The 19,922-nt window shown below is 50.4% G+C and overlaps 1 protein-coding gene across 1 annotated transcript; it reads right to left on the bottom strand.

The window, feature by feature from the left end:
• Positions 1 to 906: 906 nt before the first annotated feature.
• On the bottom strand, positions 907 to 14,184 carry GGI43DRAFT_385127 (dynein heavy chain, N-terminal region 1-domain-containing protein; the record flags this gene model as incomplete). The annotated part of the gene is made up of 4 exons (XM_083203606.1): positions 907 to 1,344; positions 1,400 to 11,068; positions 11,132 to 13,707; positions 13,812 to 14,184. 4 exons carry the CDS (start codon positions 14,182 to 14,184, stop codon positions 907 to 909), a joined length of 13,056 nt encoding a protein of 4,351 aa, XP_083059199.1.
• Positions 14,185 to 19,922: the final 5,738 nt, after the last annotated feature.

A 19,922-nucleotide genomic window follows, 5' to 3' on the forward strand; every position in this document is an offset into this window, starting at 1 on the left:
GTGTAGCGCTTGTCTTCCAGTGGGGGTGGGGAATGGGAGCAGCTGACCTCATCGGACCACGGTTGAGGTAAGCTGAAACAATTGAAGAAAGGTCGTCATTAGAGAAAATATACCTGTTGGATTGGTGTAGCAGTATCAATTTGATTATGTCAACTGAATTGTGGCTGGACCCTGCGTGGTGTGAGATATAGGTACATAGATCGCGATGATTTTGAAAGCCTCATTCATAACTATCATGGCTCTATAGGTGATATATAACGACCAGCACCAGCACCGCCACTCACTAAAAATAACCTGTTCTTCTCCCAGTAGATCAAAATAGATCCCAGTAAATAGTGCAAATCCAGCAACTAGTTCAGCTAAATCAATCGCCGACTTCCCCCGCATTACCATCTCCAAGCACCCAATAAAAGCATCACCGAATACGCGCCAATCTCATGCATGTCTCTCCTCGGCCTTTACTAAAGGAAAAACTTGCATCTATATACCTTCACCTGATCTTTCTCGCTTCAGCCGAGCAATATTAGCCTTCTAATAATCATGTCCGAGCGCATATCACTAATAAGCCAAGCGCCATTCGCGCTCATGAAATAAATACATGAAAAGCACAAAATGTATATCAAGCCAATTCGAATTAAATCATTAAAAACATACTATATGCATAACTCTAAAAATACCAATGTTTCATCTCAGGGTATCCGCATAATCAATCGCATCTAACTAAGCAATATATCCCTTTTCTTTTTCTTTTTTGCAGCAAAAAACAATACCACCGTCTAGTCATCAATTCAATCGCCTCAATGCCAAACTTTCAAGTAAGAAAAAACAGGGTCATAACGTCGAAAACAGTCATGGCCCGTAAAACCCTGAAGCCTCAATTCATTTCATCATCATCATCTATCCATGTCATGAATCCGTCACAAGTCTCTCATTCTCATCCAACAGTCCCGTCACCTTGCGGAGGTTCTCAACCAAGCTTCTACCCAGACCAACCAGTAGCAGTTTCTCTGCATTCGCCGGCAGGCCAAGGTATGTAGGAGGTTCACGCTCAGGAAGTTTATGTATCCAGGCATTGAAGTCTTGTAGACCAGTGCCAGACGGGACGAGGAGTTCATCAGGTCCCTCAACCAGCTTGTGGTCAGTATCGTAGGCAGCTGGTGTGAGGATTGATGTAACCAGTTGATTAAGCAGTTTAAAGTCGCCCTCGTCGTCAATCTTGCCACCATACGTCTCCGTAACTAGATAGCGTAGCATTTCCCATGGAATGTTCTGTGGCGCAATGTTGGTTCGATTGCCAGCAACGGTCTCAATCCAAACGTCAACAATGAACGCACAGCATTCGTACTATCACCATCAGTCAGTAAAATACTATTAAAAAAGGGAAAAGAGGAATCCTTACATCGCTATCATTAAACTCCCAGAACCCCTTCCAACCAAGACTTGGTGCATATCGCAATCTCTCCTGTACAACCGCATGTAGGAAGGAAACCAACAAGTACAGCCTCGTCCTCTCCACGGGGCTCTTAACCGCGCGTGTCGACAGCGAGGACATCGAATCCTTCATATTCGCTCGCACACCCGCCGGCTGTTCATACATGAGCACGCGCGAGGCACGGAGCAAGTTCACGGGAATCTTGGGACTCGACTCCATCGAAAGGAACAGGCGGAAGTCGCTATGCGGGTTGAGTGACTCCATGCGCTTCTCGAGACTCTGTAGCCAAGTTGGCGCCAAGTGCACGTTCTTGATGAGAACCCACGATCCCGTCTCTGCTGCACTGCTGACGGCCTTGTCGGCGCTGGCCAGACCTTCGTTGGAACCCATGGCAATGTTCGTGCAGCGAACGCCCGATCTCTGCACAAGATTGTCTACCTTGTAACTGGCATCGAAACCAGGGCTAGACACTAGGGCGATAGGGAGGCTGGCAGAAACTTGGCTGACCGTCTCCTTCAGATCCTCCACAATATCAAACGTGTCGGCGCCAAAGACAAGCGTAGCGAAGCGCTCAGCCGCAGGCACAAAGCGATCCATACGGAAAAGCTTAACAAGCAAGAGAGAGTACAGAGCCCGGTCCATGCCCGTAGTACCTTCCTCCCAAACCATGGGCACTACACTCTCGGCCACCTCTTCAGTAAGGAATCCCTCCCAATCGCTGCTTGGAACAGCATCGAGCTTCTCCTTCAGTATGCTAAGCTTTCTGGCATCCTGGAAAGCAGCCTCCTTGGATTCTGGGTGAGAAGAGAGATCAGTGCCAGCGATTCGGTCATCAAGAATCACATCAATCATAGACTTGTCCATCTTGTAGGGCGATGCTTGAGCAAGAAGCATAGCTAGAGTGATGCGGTCCTTCTGAAGCAAGCCAAGTGCCGTCCTCTTGAATGTATTGACAAATAGATCCTTGACAATAATATCTCGGCGAACGTTGTGGTTGGTCTCCTTGGCCAGATTTTTGTTCCCTCGCAGCACCGATTGGAAAATGTCCAAGAAGTACTGCAGCGAAAACTGGTAAAAGTGGTTGATGTAGTGCAATTGCTCCAAGACGGAAAACACAGCACTGCAAGACTTGGCAATGACGCTGTATTGTTGCGTAATCTCTTCCACTTCGGCCATGACGCCTTCCGTGTTGCGCATCTTGTCTGAGATTTCTGCCGCCTCCGTCTTCAGTGTCTCCAGAGTTTCAATAACCTTGTCGTCGTCCAGAATATTACCGCGAGACTCATTGAGAGCCTGCAGCAACTGCTTCTCAAGCTGTCGAAGATGGACCTTGAACTCGCCTTGCAGTTTGATGAGATTAGAACGTCGCTCATCAACGTCAGGACGCTCCGATTTGAGCACATCGTTAAGTGACTGGGTCTGGAGACTGCTCTGAGTAACAGTAAAGTTGACAAACGTGGTGCGACTGCAAATATCTGGCGCGAAAGTAGCCGATGGATCTCTAGTAGAAAGATAGAGCTTGAACGATGGCGAAAAGTCAATGTCTTGCTTGCCGAGCTGAATGAGAACACGGCCACCAGTTCGCTGGTATTCCTTGTTCAAGACGTGGTTGAGAATAGGATCCAGATGCTCAGCGTCCTGGATAAGAATAGGGTTACCGAATCGCAGAGAACTCTCAAGCTGTTTGGTAAAAGTATCGTCCAAAAAGCTAGTGACTGTCAAGCGACGGTCCTTGCACTCCTTCTGCAAAAACTCGGTAACTCTTCCAGATGGATCGATGATGAGAGGGTATCGGTTGAAGCGCTTGAGAATAATGGCATTCTCTGTGCACAAGTCATCAACTGGCAGTGTATTTTCTTGCCATCCAAGTCTCTCATCCGCGCTAGACAGGTACTCCGTCACCGGGTTGGGAGACTTGAACTGGACACCAGACAGGTCTAGTTGATGATACCAGTCATCAATCATATTCTTTCGGAACGTCTGATCATACAGACCGCTGTAAGCCAAGAATGCCGAAGCGACGAGAACATCTCCCACAAGTGTGCTGATCTGGGTCTCGAACGACTTGCTTCCTTCCTCCCAACGACCTCTCTCAGAAGACAAGCTGTCGAGAAGCCTGACACTTCGGTCGACCTTGAACTGCACCTTTGACATCTCGGCCTTGATGGCCTGAGTTTCGCTGATGAGAGTGGCATACTCAGTCTTGTAAGTATTGATGCTGGCCTCAAGCTCTGCAATATTCTTCTCTACGGCCATGGCGTTGGCCTTTGTCTCGAGTGCCTGCTCTTCCAACTGCGCAACTTCTTCCCTGAGAGGTCCAACGCGGTCCAAAATCTCTGAATAGCTGACCTGGGCGATAACCCACTGGACAAGGGGACCACAAGCCCTGGAAGCGTGGTTAACCTTTTCGAAAGTAAACTCCGGGTTCGACAGGAAATCGTTGCGCATCCTGTTTCTCAATCCCTTGGTCATCTGCTTTCCATTGTCAAACATGATGATGCTGGCAATAAAGTCTTCTTTTCGAACAACCGCTTGTACCGCCTTCCAGTCATTGATCTTGTGTCCGAGCAAAGCGCAAACCGCATCCAGTGCAAGCCTGACACTCTGAGGAGGGTTGGACATGCCTCGTACTTCGACCAAATGCTGTCGCTTAATGCTCTGGACACTTGCCTTGGCCTCTTCAACGGCTGGTTCCGCCTTTGCCAAGTCCTCCAACACAACCTTCTTCCGCATTGCCACCTCTGCCTCCTGCTTCTCCAATGCCGTCTGAATCTCCAAAGAAGTAGTCTTCCTCTGTTCTGCCTCTCGCTGGTCTGCGACCATTCGCTGCAGCTTCTCGTTTGCCTCTGCATCTTTCTGTTCGAGCTGCGCCTTCTTCTCTGCAAGACTAGTACGCAAATCGCGAACCTTGTCTACAGTATCTCTCAATTTCTCAAGACCAACATTCAAATGTCTCTGCTGCTCCTCTAGATCTTCTCGTTTTTCGTTATACAATTTGACGTACTGCGTAACAAAGTCCAAGTAGTGGCGTGGAGTCAAGAATGTGAGCTTGCCTTGCTGCTTCAGTAGCTTCTGGTTGTACCGATGCAGAGAGTGGTGGATATACACCATCGAGTTCACAACCGTCTCACGATGCGACGGCGGGAGCTGCAGGCCGCGGTAAGCCACCGGGATTGTATCAGGGGCGTTGAAATTGCTCTTATCCAAATCGATAGAGTGCGTGAGTTCGTGGCCAACCTGGAACAACGCCTGGTCTGACCAATCTCCAAACCAGTTCAGCACACATCTGTTGAACAAGGCCGGACTGGTGGCGGCCTTTCCTCCAAGACCCCCTTCGGGCGGGTTCATGGTAAAGACGACGTGCAGGTTATTGACAATCTGCTGAGTAAACCACTTGTACAGCTCTTCTGGTGAGTCCAGATGCAAGTTCTGTCGCTGAGCACCTTCTTTGCAAGCCGTCATCAAGGCGACATACTCATCTCCCTCAAAGAGACCAGGCACCTCAGCATTGGCAAGTAAGGTATTCATACGTTCCAAGAATCCAGAGTCCAAGACGTTGGCCTCGTCCATGATGAAACAAATCTTCTCGCCCTTGCAACCACATCGCCTTAGGACATCACGCAAGTCCTCGTCAAAGTCTTCTCCTGAGTATTTGCCGTGGACCTTGATTTGGAACACCTTGAGACCGTTCATCCAGGCCACAAAGCGCGACAGTGTAGTCTTTCCAGAGCCGCTGACACCAATGAGAATCAAGTGACCCTGTGGCTGTCGGAAGACACGATCAATACGCAAGACATGCTCCAACACATCGTTAAAGAGAATAAGTGGAACATCAACTTCTTCTTCGCAGAACGTCTTGAGTCGAGCAGACACAAAGTCTCTCAGCTGCTCTCGATCAACAGGAACATAGTTCTTTGACAGCCAGTTAGAGTACAGGATAGGACCGCCAAGAGCCTTTTCTTCGTCCATAGTGGGGAAGTATTCAAGAGCAATGCGACGAACAGCCTCTTCAGTCCAGTTGCGCTCCTCCTCGTTCACAAGACGATCTTGGAAGAGTCGCAGCGCTTCGTGGGCCCAGATACGAATGAGACCTTCCAGTGATAACGCTTCGAGGGGTTTAATCGCCTCATACACACCACGAACCCAACGAGTAAGTTCACGAGGACTGTATACGTAATGAGGCTGGATCTTAGGCGTGAACCTCTGCTGGGATTCCAAGTAGAAGCGGACCATGGCATGAGTGACTGACTCGGCGTAACCACGCAGAGACGGAATAATCTTGAGCACAGCTGCATTAAATGTACCATAAATCTGGTTAAGAGAGAGCTCGCCTGGGTAATCCACCATAACAAGAGGAGCATGGCGAAGGAATCTGGCACCCATGGGCGTACGTCCAGCATCGGTAGGCGGGTTACAAGCTCCAACGAACTGGATACGGTCGAGAGTGACCCATGACTTGTCAGAAGTTCGCCAGAAGCCGTTGTGCTCAACAAGTTGACGCAAAAATGAGATGGCTCGTTGAGTACCATACTTGTCGGGGGCCGGAAGATTGATTTCATCACAGAAGATGACCAACCAGCGACCAATCTGGGTAGGAGACAGCATGACACCGTTGAGTGTCTTCTTGTACTCGCAGTACTGTTCGAATGTCTTGATCAACAGATCAGGTGTCGTGGCACTGGAAAAGTTGAGACCAACAACCTCCATGTTCGGCAGCTTGCGAAGAGCACTGAAAAGTGTCATTGTTTTACCGGAACCAGGAGGACCGCAAAGCAGCAACGGCTTATGCTCAGCCAGCCAAGAGTAGAGAACGTCTTCATGGCGCACAGTATCTAAAGTTGGGATGACCACATCGGTTTGAATGATGGAGTGTGTGTTGACCTCGATGGTAGGTACCTGGTTTTGCCATGGCGTCCACTCACCTTGTGGTAATGCGACGTCAAAGTCAATAAGCGAACTAGTACCATCCAGAGGCGGCGAACCAAAGTTGGCAAAGGCGCAGATATCGTCACCAAATAACTTTCGATCACCGAGCGGACAGTCTCCCGTAAGGGCCCAGACCAGCGCAAGAAGCAGCTTCTTCGCCATGAAGCCCTCGATTTGGTCATACTCGAGAGCAAAGTCGGCGTGTTGTCCGTTGTATTCGATAATGTCTCGGCAGGCCTTGTTCAATAGCGAGAACAAAGTGTTGAGAACACGTGCGACTGTAAATTCCATGATGTGGTTGTATTTCAGAGCACGCTCCAGAGCCTGGTTGACAAAGTCTTCTTCAGTTAGGTAGCCATTAAGCATATCAGCAACTTGAGCCTGAACAGCCAGTGTCTTGGCTGGGCTTTGGCCTGTGGCAACATTATCCTCGTCCAAATCCTCAAAGGGAACGCTGCGGAGAGTCTCAATGTAGTTGGTAACCATCATGTTCGGTGTAACGGTATCCTCACTGAACCAAACCATACCACATCGACTGACAGTGGCGAGTGTTGCATACTTCAACGTTTCGACTTCAAACATGATTCGGACATTGGACGGCAAGTTGAGACGCTCTCCGTTGGGCAAGGTTAGCAGCTTGTTGTCGTCAAGCACACTGTTCAAGTTTTCAACCCATTCAGGATCAACATCACCATCAAAGACAATCCAGTGCCTCTTGGAGTCTTCACCACGAAGGTTGTCCACAATTTTACGGAGAATGCTGGTGAAGAGACCGTCCGTCCACTCTCGTGTAGTGGAATCCAGGTTACCATAGAGGGCCTCCTTGGACATGACCTTGGAGTCAATAACGTGTGAAACACCTTCGACATTCTCGACCTTTTGCAGAGCATCAAGCAACAGTCTCCAAGCAGCAGACTTTCCGGTACCAGAATTACCAACCATCATAACACCATGGTGAATCTTTTGAATCTGGTACAGTTGAAGAACCTTGGTCATCCAGAGATCAGTGACGACGAGATGGCGCTCAGCGGCAAGTGTACGAATAGCCTCCTCGAGGGCAACAAGGTTAGCAGGCACATACTTGACACCAGGGAAGCAGTCCTCTTCGATATTGATCATTATATCAACATCTGATTTGATCAGCTTCGGCGCAATTGTCTCGCGAATACTCTGCACGAGGATTTCAGGCTCGACAATCTCTTCAACACCGAGGTCGCCATCGCCCAAACGAGCACGCTTGAGACCACCAGAGCTAACCAAAACACTCTTCAACGCACGAAGACCGAAATCGTAATGCGCTTGTTTCGACAGCTCCTTTGAACACTTGTCGAAGAAGGGCACTGTCTGCTTCGAGAGGCGCTTGGCTTGGCCGAAACCTTGTGAGTACAGCATGACTTCGGCAATGAGCTCCTTGTCGGGCTTGGACATGGCAACACTTCGGAAAAGCTTCTTCAAGTTGTCAGGCAGGTTGGAACGACCAGCATAACCGGGGTTCATGGTAATGAAGATACCCGTGTTCTCGTTGACACGAAGCTGTCGGCCAACAAGCTCAATTTGTGACTTGTCGTTCTCAGCTCCTTGCTTCAGACCGAGCTGAATGTTCTGAATCTGCTGCGAAACAGCAGACAAGATTCTCTCTTCGAGACGGTTAAACTCGTCGAAACAGCCCCAAGCACCAACCTGGCAAATACCCAAGAAAATACGACCCATGGCCTGGAAATCAAAAGTGTCGTCACAGCAGAAGACAAGAGTAAATCTTCCGAGCTGGACACCCAGAGCTTTGACGGATTCTGTCTTTCCTGTACCGGCAGGACCGTACGGCGAACCCCCAAGACGTTGGCAGAGGGCTTGAGTGAGCGTAAGGAAACATCTGTCAGTAAGGGGAGTTCGAACGAGACGATCGGGAACACCGAGATACTCGAAGCCGTAGTTGAGCTTCGCGTTGGCCATCTTAATGTATAAGCGGTTGAGGAAGGGTCCATCTGGGGTATAGACATAGCGCATCTGAAGTTGCCAAAGGTAGTGACTAGGCGAATCGGCCTTTGCATTGACCAGCTTCTCAATAGTGTCTCGCTGGTGAACGCATTCTGTAATCAGCTGTTCGCACGTCTTGCGCTGGAGAACCTCGAGATCTCCCAAGACAGTCTCCGCAAGGACACGAAGAACCTGGACTTCGCGTTCGAAGAGGGTTTGCAGCGTTTGGCCGCCTGAAGTAAGCGATGCATCAACAGCTGTCGTCCAGACAGCCTGGGTGGCGAGAACAACGATCTGACTGGGGAATGCATCCATGAAAGTCATGAGAGCCTCTCGATCAATGTTGTCAGATTCGAAAATGGGAGTGTATTCTTCCACAGCCTTGGCCAACAGCTCTGCAAGCGTCTGCTTCATTCCACTCTCCAATAGAGCAAGCCAGTCATTGATCCTGGGTGTTTTTTGCAAAGAAATCTCTTTGTTCAACATAACAGTCTCGTCCTCTTTGGAGGTAAAACCAGAGATGACTCCTTCGTCATCCATGACGAGGCCTGCCAATCCAGCAAACATCTTCTTGAAGTGCTTGGCAATACGCAGTGTATCGTTGCTGTTACCAATCATCTCCAACAAGTCTTCGTCACCAACAAAGTAGAATCGAGGGAAAGAGACACGTTCCTTCTCCAGATATTCACCAAGGGCCTTTTGGATCTTGTTCAACATTTCTGCCAAACGCTCCAGGGACTTTTGAGCATTGGGAATGTTCAGCACATCGAGAACGTAAGGCGTCTTGTTAGCCTTCTTCATAACGGCCAAAAATTCGCTGTTGATGTTCTGGAAACGACCAGACTCGATAGGGAGGAGGTGCTTAATATCAGCATTTCCGGTAAAGACACCCTCCAGGTAAACCCACTGACGCTGCACATCAATCCAGACATCAAAGAGCACATGAACACGGTTCAGCTTATCTTCCCAAGCCACCGCATCTTCTTCGAATTCCTTGTAGTAAGGCGAGTGCTTCATAGCCTGAAGAGAGTTCAAGTTCTCGCTGCACTTGGCAAACAGGTCGTCCCAACCACGGATAAGCCTACACTTATTCTGATAGTTGACCATCTCGAGAGCGTAGTTTTGCCAAGTTTCACGAACTTGCTTAAGGAACTCTTCAAGAGCCATTTCACCTTGAGCCTGGGCAATAATGTCCTTGACAATGATTTCGGTGGCAGTGAGATTAAGATCCCAAACATCACCAAGGGTCATGGAGCTAGGTGAAAAGCGCTTCTGGGGTTTAATCTGCTTGTAAATTTTGTGCCAGTGACGCTCACGAATGGCATCGGACTTCAAATCAGACAAGATGTTGTTGACCTTGAGGAATCCACGCAAAACTCCCTGGACGTGTTCAAAAGCGGCGTACTGCCTCATTCTACTCGGCATATCCTTTGTGCTCTTGATCAGATCGTCCACCTTTTGGCGAATCTTTCTGGGCTGAACGGCAGTCCACAGCATATCTCGAGTCTCGTTGAGACTAGTCCAAATAGTAGAAAGGTTGGACCAGACGGATCGGAAATCACGAACTTCCTCCAAAGTGACCTCCAAGATACTGTCATTGTTACCAGGAATATCGAGAGCTTCTCTTGCCTTCATGACCTGCTGGAACTCCTCTTGCAAGGCCGTAATGCGAGTTTCGAAAGTTGTCAATGTTGCAGAAGCAACATCGGGCTGGATTGTTCCCGAAACAGGCTTCTCCTCGTTCCACTGCGCCACAATCTCTGCAATACGCTCGTTGATAATCTTATCTTGAGCAATAATGTTGGCTCGCATGGCGTCAGACTGCTCCTCCATAATCTTGGACTTCTTCTCCAAGATTTCCTTGAGGGCTTCCCATTGGCTCTCAATCTGCTCAATGTGAAGCCAATCATTAGGGAATGGGTAGCGCTGTCTTACCAAAGTAGACTGTCCCTGGCGGAACATGTCAATCTCTGGTGCCCACAGCTTGGCATTGCGTCGACAGCTCTGAACTGCTGTGATGAACTGGACGGCCGCCGCAGTAGATGAGGTGTCTGAGCTCTGGCCTTCGAGGTTCTTTCGCGCCTTCTCGATATCGGCATTGATATCACGCATTCGGTTGCCCAGTCGATTGGCAAACTTCATGAGGATCTCTTGCTGCCACTGATCGTATTTGGCATTGACCTTGGTCTGAACTTGATCATAATCGATGGTGATGTGGCCAAACGAGCGGCTGACTTCTTGCGTATCAAAAGTCGTTCGCACCTTTCGAATGTCTTGGAGACACTCGAGCCACCTAGGAAGATGATCACCAAGCATATCATAGACCTGGTCAGACTGGAGATCCCAGAGGGACTGAAACTGGAGCCACTTGTCCACATAAATGCTAACTTCTCTAAGCTTCTTCTCAACGGACACGTAAACGCTGTGAAGCATATCGGCGCAGTGAGAAGGCAGATCAGTAAAGCGGGCTTCCTCTTGAGTCTCAGTGCTGAGGCTCATCTGGTATCGAGTAGCCTTGATCTTGCGCAGGTTACAAACAATGCCCAGCCAGTCATGGAGGTGAAGGAACCAGCTTGCTCTGGCGTATTCCAACGGGGGATCAAGGTAAATAACTTGGTTGCGCATGGTAATCTCCAGGATAAGTCGCTTCATGGTCGGTCCATCCTTTTCATCGTCCTTGGACAGTTTGCGTCTGTCATCTGCCGGGACATCTTCCTCAAAGGCAGCAATCCATGCCTGAACCGCAGTGGAGAGACGCTCAAGCAGGATAGTTTGAACCTTGTGGTTTACACCACGTACCCAAAAGTCAAGGTTGGCATACTGCTCCAAGTTAAGCTGATCAACAGCAGCTTGGATGGTGTCGAGATGAGCTTGGAAAGCCGCAGCATCGTAAGGGCAAGTGCTGAGGTCTTTCAGAGCCTGCTCAATGGTGGCGTAGATGGAGCTAAGCGAAGCTGTCTTTGACTGAAGCACTGAAACAGCCGCTGCGAAGCCCCAGATGAACATACCATGCTTGCTCTCGGTGTTTTTGGCCTGGCCAAAGCCGGTACTTCCAGGAAGCAGGGGCCGAATCTGTCTCTGGTCGGCATAGAAGAGCTCGTGTGAGTTGACAAAGGACTCCCATCTTAATGGGACACCGTCGGCAATAAGCTTGTAAACCTCGTTCTTGTACCCGTTGAGGAGAATGGCTTCCTCGCCCATTTCAGATACCTGTCGCAGCGTCTGAGACAGAGTTCGGACACCCTCCATCAAGCTAACAGCGTACGGATATACCCTCTTCGCGTCCTTGGATACTGTAGTAACCGCATGGGGGACGAGGTAAGATTGCCAGGTCAGATTTCGGGTCTCCTTGAACAAGGTAATAATCTGAGGATCAAAGTTGACATTCAGCTCGAGAATGCCGCCTGCAGATCTCACTCGGTTGATGTTGAAGAGTTGTCCAGCAATGGAGATTTTTCGTCGATTAGCATCAGCCAACCATGCGTCGTATATCCTTCCGGTGTCTAATTTATTCTTGAACAGCTCGCTCTCTTCTCGAAGCTTGTGGCCTTCAGCATGCAGAGTCCAGTCGGGACCGAGAACAGCCTCGACCTTCTTCATATAACCGTCCAACTGAAGTTCAATCTGGCGAGCCCAGATGATCGCACCTGAGACAGGCGGAAGATCGCGAAGCTGCGCCATGGCATGGGCCTCGGAATGGCCATACTGCTGCTTGAATCTCTCGTGTAAGCCATTGATAGCCTGCTTCACATGATCCATCAACTGGTTCTGATACTCCTGGATGGCACCACGAATCTTGGGGCGCACAAACAGGGCGTTGAACTTGGAGAAGACTCGGAACATTTCATTGGCAGTTTTGGCCGTGGCCAGACGGTCTCGTAATCTGGCAATGATGGAGTTTTCGACTCTCGTCGTGCGTTCGTTGTACAGATTCTCGGCTTGAGCCCACCGCTCTTTTCCTTGGTCTGTCACATCCAGGAGGTCGACATTCTGCAGGGCCTCCCAAGCTCGCTTGACTTCCTCAACAGCATCTACGTCGCCCATCTCCTCAATAACAGCACCGGCAGTAGTAGGGGAGGAAGAGGTGATCTCTGTAACAACACCGGGAATGATAGCCTTGGGTCCCAAAACGTTGACAATGGTCCTCTGCAGCTGCTCGTGGTTGTCTCGGAAAGCGCTGACGTACTTGATTCGCGACTCAAGCTCGGAGTGATTCTTCTCCACGTTGATGGGGATTCGCTTCTCGTTTCTGCGAATAATGAGCATACGGGCCAAGTGCGTAAATTCTTTGATATTGTCCTCCCAAGCGGCGAAAATGCTGTCGCATGTGCGCATGACATTCTGAAACTCTGGGTAGCCCAAGTTGACAAGCTCAACGCCGGGAAGTAGGCGAAGGAGCACATCGTTCAAATCCGCCGAAATAGCTTGAGCCAAGCTCAGAGCTCTCCTGATCGGATACGGGCACACTCTCAGCTTCTTCATCAAATGAGCAAAGATCTGAGTGATGGCTTCCTCGACCTTGAGCAGAGATGGGGCGGACAGCAGCTCGTCGAGCGGGAAGTCGCGCATCAGCTGGTTGTATTTCTGTGCCTTTTCCTTGGCTTCTTTCAGGCCTGTATCAGCTACGAAACTGACGGTAGCCTGGAAACGCTTTGCATGCTTCAAAACATCGAGGGTCAAGAGGACACCTTCACTCCTAAGCTGGTCCTCGATTCCCTCCAACGCAGACTCCATAGACAACCAAAAGTTGACTTCTTGGCTGGCTGTGCTGAATTCTTGAACGGCATTCGACGAAGTTTCCTTTGTCAGCTTGGTGATACCTTGGATGGACTTGATCCAGGTGTTGACGTTTGCCTGCAGCTTGTTGAGGAAGCTGCTGTCCTGGAGAAGGTTCTTCGGAATAGCCTCCATAGAAGGCTTCGTCTCCGTGACTTCGGCGTCATCGAGAACATTCTGAATAAGCGAGTGGAACGCCAAGGAAATCTCGGGAATATCAACGTTCTGCTGCAGATGAAGCAGACTGAGCTCCAGGTCGTTCAATCGCTTCTTCGTAACGGGAATGCCCGTCTTTGCATCGACGTCTCGGCCCCTTGACCCATTGGCAAGCTGCTGGCTCTTGCTGTTTGCATCGAAGTATGGCACCAAAGCATGGTGCACTTGGGAATGAAGCACCTCCCACGGGGAGAGCGCAACGCCCTGCTCTCCCGAGGCGGCATTAAGGGAGGCGGGACCGGGTAAATTAGTAATGAATATCTGCGAAGTAAGAGGACGTGAAGAATCGATAGCTTGCGATGCCTTGAGCAAAATCAAAGTAGCGACGGTGGTGGGTGTTGAGGTGATTTCGGTCGAGAGAGTGTAGTCGTAGGTAGTGGGAGCTATCAGTCCATGTCAGTTCAACCCAAATCACCACCCAAAGTGAGAGATAAGGAAAAGGGGAGGAGTATGTGCGGGGGGAGAGAGAAAATACAGAAATCCTCACCAGCAGCATCAATGCTAGGATGCCCAATCGACTCTCCATTCTCATTGCCATTCTCCAGCGCCCCAGACTGCACCACATCTTTCTGGATATACAAAACATTGAGGGTATCGTTGGCGAAGCGCGTGCACCGCGAAATGGTCTCGCCGTACGACGCCTTGTGCAGCAGGTTGCCGGGAAGCTCGAGATCAGCCCGCGATGCGCCAAGGGCAATCTCGCAGATGGCGGCAAGGTGGTCGACCACGCGTTCGGGCTCGATGGTCGGGAAGGGCGTCGGCGTCGGTGTGGGCGACGAGGGGGCCGGTATGGAGGCGCCGTTGCCGTTGGTGGCGCCGCCGAGGCTCGAGCTCGGGACGCTGACCGAAGACACTTCCATGGCGGGAAATGTCTACGGAGGGGGGAGAAGAAGAGGAAAGGAAAAAGAAGGGAACAAGCAAGCTTCTAGGTCGAGAAGCCGGTCATCTCCAGAGTCGTCAGGTTCGTGATAGGTTTCGAGGTATGGTGGGGCCTCGATTCGGTCGGTGGCTAATGGATGTTCGCCAGGGGTCGGAAGAGAGAGGGGCGAGGCACAGAAAAAAAAAAAGAGGGATGATGCTCGACAGTCAGGACAAGGTGAGTAGAAGATGCTGTTCTCGTAGTGGTCGGAGCTCTCGCAGAGGTCGTACAAAACAAGGGGATTTTACAGGAGAGAGATGCAGGCGTGGCGCCGATGCACGTTAGTTAGTCGCAGTAGCAGCGGTCTGCGGTATGTAGTTTGTGGTGACTTGAAGTTAGCAGGTACTCGCAAGTACTGTGCGCTACCAAAGATGAGCTCTAGGGGCTGTTTCCGGGGTCCCTCGATCTATCTCAGGCAAACAGGGTAGAGGTTTTGCACTCCGGGGGAGAAGAAAATGCATCAAACAGTCAATTTATTAAATGGAAACGTCGTCTGGAAACGAAAATAGGAGGCACACCGCATCAAAACAGACACACAAAGTGCTATCGCAGACTATGTTGCACTACGGCAATGGAGCATATCCACATGAGGTACATTCTTCCAGACAGCAGCACGAGCTACGGCCCAAGTACAGACCTGACAGGAACGAGCTAAAATGGCCCGGGGCAAGTTACGCGACCCCAAACGGACTGGACCCTTGTCGCGCTCCCAGCTTCTGGTTCAATTGTCATGTGTCCCATCCCAGCCAGCCAGCGCAGCACTGTATTTTTCTCCAGATGGGGGTGGGCGCTGGAAAAAAAAAAAAAAAAAAGACGGTAGCTGGACGAGGAGGGGAAACGCCAGCGATCCGTGCCTGATTGGCCTAGAACGAGGCGTTGATGTTTGTTTTTGTTATTGTGCCCACTGCAAAGGAGGGGAAGCAGCAGGTACTGTATTGGCTTTGTGTCGAGGTGTTGATTTAGAGAGGCTGTGGCTAGAGAGGTACACGCAGCTCGCCATAGGCCGTAGCTTGTAGCAGCCACACCTTGACCTACCTGTTTGAGCTGCAGCTGTTTCAGCAGCGAGTATCACTGATGCATTATCGTCTACGGCAGCTAGCAGCAGTAATAATGTCTCACCTCCCTCATAATACCGAGTGGGAGGGGTTTGCCTGCAGCACCCATGACATCTATCATCAGCTACGTCCTACACACTTTTTCTACGTAGCCCAAGTTCGTAACTGGTATCATCTTGCATCTTTAATATTTTCATTATTTTCCTTTTTTATTCTAGATCAATTCTGAGTGATCCTTTTCCTATTAACTCAGTTCCAAGCCAAAAAGTTCCCCCCAGTAACCCATCCAAACCACACCCACCCAGCTACCTACCGGTTAACCACCATCAATCAATGTAAAGCAAATATGCCATCCTACCCATCAACGCATCAGAAAACAAAGAAACCATAACCAAACGCAGTCAAATGAATCAAATACCACCTACTACAAGCACTCCTATCTTCACACAAACCGTTAATACCCTCGCACCCAATATCCATCCCGCACACGCCTCTCCCGCCTTTGCCCCATCCCACTCCCAAAAAATGGAGAACACAAAAAAAAAATCACAGATAGCAAGATTTTTTAAAAAAGAAAGGTACAGGAACGAGGGGTGGCCATCGATACCGGGTAAGGTAAGTCGACACCACACAAACATACCCCTATGCAGAATTAGTCGTAGAGAGGAAAAAAATGCTACGGCCACGCCACGCCACTTTCTCCTCTTCAAGAAAAAACGACTTGTATCTGCGAGTGTGTGTATCTGCCGATATTAACACTCCACCCCTTTTTCGTTGCCATCCTATTTTCCCAGAATCCTCGTTCACACGCCTCTAGGCACGTTTAATTCTCCGTATCACGTTTCCAGGGTCCTGCACCTTTTTGGTAATAGTACCCGTTGCCACATATCAGGGTGTATATAGAGAAAAAAGAGGCATTCAACACGACTTATATCAATTGTTGTTTTCACTCCCAAAAATCACACTTCTAAAAATCACTCAATCAAGCATAAAAAGAGCGAGTCAGATCGCAAAAAAAGAGAACATATAAAAAAGAGAAAGACTGCGTCAAAAAAAAAAAAAAAACCTTCAAATTTCATCATTCGAGCATTGAGACCGTTTAAAGAAGGGAAAAAAACAAGAATTCTACCAGCATAAAGCAACCAGCGTCCTACAAATCCCATGCTTTCAACCTTCCTTTCCTTCCACTTTCAACAACCCTCAAAGACCAGTTTTACATAATATGACGCCCCCTATGAATCGACCTAACACAGTATAAAAAGAAAAAGGCGATAGCAAAAGAGAGGAAGTTTAGATATAAAAGAAAAGGGTGGAAAGAAAAAATAAAAAAAAGAGCGAGCTCATGACTTGGAAAGCGTACAGGCCTTATGCTTCAGTAGCTATCCAGACCGACAGGAATTGGAAGCGAATCCTCCTCATCTTAAGCAAATGAAAAAAGAGGTGAAATAAGAAACAAGACCAAAGAAAACACATACGTCATATACTTGCATGATAACAAATGTCATAAAAAAGGGAACGAACCGACATCACCGTTTCTTAAACGCCTCTCCGTATGTAGTAGTACTCCGTAGACCGGAACGACCGACCGACTGCTCTCCGGGTTCCCAATGCATATTTCAAAGACCGGTACGCCAGTTTTGGAAGGTTGAAAGGAGGGAGGTTGGGTATGGGCAGACAGACGCAGCGAGAGATATAGAGGTAGAATAGATATGAAGATGATGCTGCAGATGATGCTGCAGATGTAGATGTAGACGGTAAGCGCTCGCGTCTGTCTTGTCTTAACCAGTCGGATTGCCTCCACCTGCCGCGCCACCTTCATGACCAGCCAGCCGTTCCCTTTGAACCATGACCCTCTGGTTGCAAATATCAATGAACATTTCAAATTTTTCAATGATCTTGTCCTTTTCCACCAGCTTAGCCTTAAGCTCATCAATCTCCTTTTGCTTTTCGTCTTCCACCTTCTTCAGATCCTCGCGCGCCTTGGCTAGCTCCCGTCGTAGGTCTGACCGTATTCGGTCTTCGGGTGATGGCAGCGGCTTGGTGTATATGGCCGGCCTGTTCTCCGCCAGGCCAGTAGCCACTTTCTGCGGATTGCGGTTGATGGCCGCCCGAGCATTGTAAATGTCCCTCGGCAGCAAGTGACAGTCAGGATTATCCGTTTGGAGAATCTGCAGTGTTTCAGATACGCCTGCACCTATACATAGGATCGGTTAGCGAGAATTTCCATCCAACAAGATGCCTTCACCCTCTCTCCATCTTCTCTTCATCTTCTCTTTCTTTCTTTCAAAACAAGCAAGGTGCAATGTAATACTAACCATTCTCTTTAAGCTGCTTTACAGCAGCAACCATCTTGCTGTCGAGCTTTCTAGCTGCCGGGTGATTAGACGGGCTCTCGCTCGGTCCATGGTTGTGTTGCAAATGCGATGGGTCGGGTCGGTATCGAATAGTCCATTGGGTCCGTTGCTCAATGGCAAAGAAGCCAAATGGACAGTCGCATTTCCTGGAAGACGTCTTTCGTTTCCTGAATTCGGGGCTAACTCGGCTCGGTGGCTTGCCAGCTCGATCACAGACAAACAACACCTTCTTCAGACCAGGAACAGTTTTCTTGGATCGACCAATGACAATAGCATAGCCCACCGAGGTACAGTAACGCAAAACTGCCTTCTGGACAGCTTCTAGAGTTGGGTAGCTGCCACCTTCTGGGGGTGGTGACATCATCTCTCCCATGGGGGCGATTGCCAATGAGTCGTTCATGAGTTTGGATGGAGCCAGGGTGCTGTCCCCTTCCTCGCCCTCTTGCTGACCGTCCATATCTATATCGTCTCCTGCATGGCTATCCTGTTGCTGTTGGGGAATAGGTGATTGCTGAGCTGCAGCAGCTCGCATTTGTTGTTGCTGTTGCTGCTGCTGCTGCTGTTGCGCTGCCTGTTGCTGTTGTTGCTGCTGCTGGTGATGCTGCTGCTGCTGTTGGTGTGCCTGAGCCTGGGCCTGCGCTTGAGCTTGAGCTTGGTGCTGTTGGTGCTGCTGGTGTTGCACCTGGTGTTGCACTTGTTGCTGAACCGGCTGGGCTACCTGTTGCTGCACCGGCTGCTGAGTCTGAGCTTGAGGCAGTTGTAGCTGCTGTCGCGAAGATTGCTGCTGCTGCTGCTGTTGTTGTGCCGCCTGTTGTTGCTGTTGCTGCTGTTGCTGCTGTTGTTGTTGCGCTGCCTGTTGCTGGGAGCGAGAGTGTTGTACATGGTGGAGTTGTTCTTGTTGATGCTGCTGGGCCTGGTGTGCTTGCTGCTGAACCTGCTGAACCTGCTGAACCTGCTGAACCTGCTGAACCTGCTGAACCTGATGCGCTTGATGTCCTGGGTGGGAGGGATGAGTCTGATGTGCCTGCTGATGCTGAGCATAAGCAGGATGATGTGGTTGCTGCTGCTGAGAGTGATGCTGCTGAGCTGCCTGCTGGGCCTGCTGATGCTGCTGCTGTACGGCCTGCTGCTGCTGTTGATGCTGCTGAACTGCTTGCTGAGCCTGCTGCTGCTGATGGTGCTGCTGCTGCTGCTGCGCGTGGCCCGGATGGCCGCCCAATGCTTGCTGTGATGGATGCTGCTGATGCTGTTGCGGATGATGCTGCGAATGATGTTGCTGATGCGAAAGGATGGAGTCGTGGGTGACGGACTGATTCATGGAGCCCGGGAAGAGCATCGGCGGCGGGTTCGACTGCGGCTGGATCTGCTGCCGCGGCGGAGCAGTCCGCTGGCGCGGCACGTTGATGGCGTTTGGCACATGGACATTCGGCGCCCGCGACGAGGCGCTCGCGACGGTTGCGTTGACTGAGGCGGGCGTGTTGAAGAGGTGCTGATGCTGGGCATACGCGCTCTGCGGCGGTTGCTGCGGATAGGCCTGCGACTGATACGGCGAGGCGGCCTGGGGCGCCGGCGACTGCTTGTTCGGCTGGTTTGCGTGCGACGGGGGGAAGGCCGCGCTGCGTCTGAAGCCGGCCTGCGGGAAACTCAGGCCATGCGCGTTGGACCCGGACGGGCCCAGGCCAGACATGATGAGCTGGCGATGGCGAGCAGCAAACGACGCGGCGGAACTATGGCGAGGAGAGTCGCGAAAACGCAATCGCACCAACCGGCGGCGGCAGGGCGTGAATCGTCGTCGTCAGCCGCCCGTCGCGGCTTTCGGATCGGTCGATCGCGACGGTCGGCGTCCAACGCTGGCTACGAGCGCGGCCGATTCTTTCAATCAAGGACTGTTCTTGCTTGTCCGGCAAAATCCAGAAATCTGGTTCCTCGTCTTTTCCAGCGACGAGCAAACCCGGAATCCTGGTTCGGGGGTGTCGTTAATAGGGCTGGCAGAGGCGTGCAAAGCGTGGAGGTGCGCGCTGGGTAGGAGGTGTGGGCAGAATGACGAAGGAGAAAAAAAAATAAAAAAGGCAAACTGGTGTGCGTTGGGGAACCTTGGGGGGTTGAGAGAGGGGGTTTGATATGGAGAGGAGGGGGGGGGGGGGGGGGGTCTTTGACAAGCACAAGCAAGATCTAAGATGGAGGGGGGGCGAGGCTTTAGTTTTTCTCTCGTTTCCTCGCTGTCCTGTTGAAGGCCAGATTCAAATCCTGGGCGTCGTCACAGTGGGTTC

The sequence above is a fragment of the Trichoderma evansii genome (assembly GCF_050947405.1).
Source record: "Trichoderma evansii strain SZMC 28006 chromosome Unknown GGI43scaffold_14, whole genome shotgun sequence".
NCBI lineage: Eukaryota > Fungi > Ascomycota > Sordariomycetes > Hypocreales > Hypocreaceae > Trichoderma > Trichoderma evansii.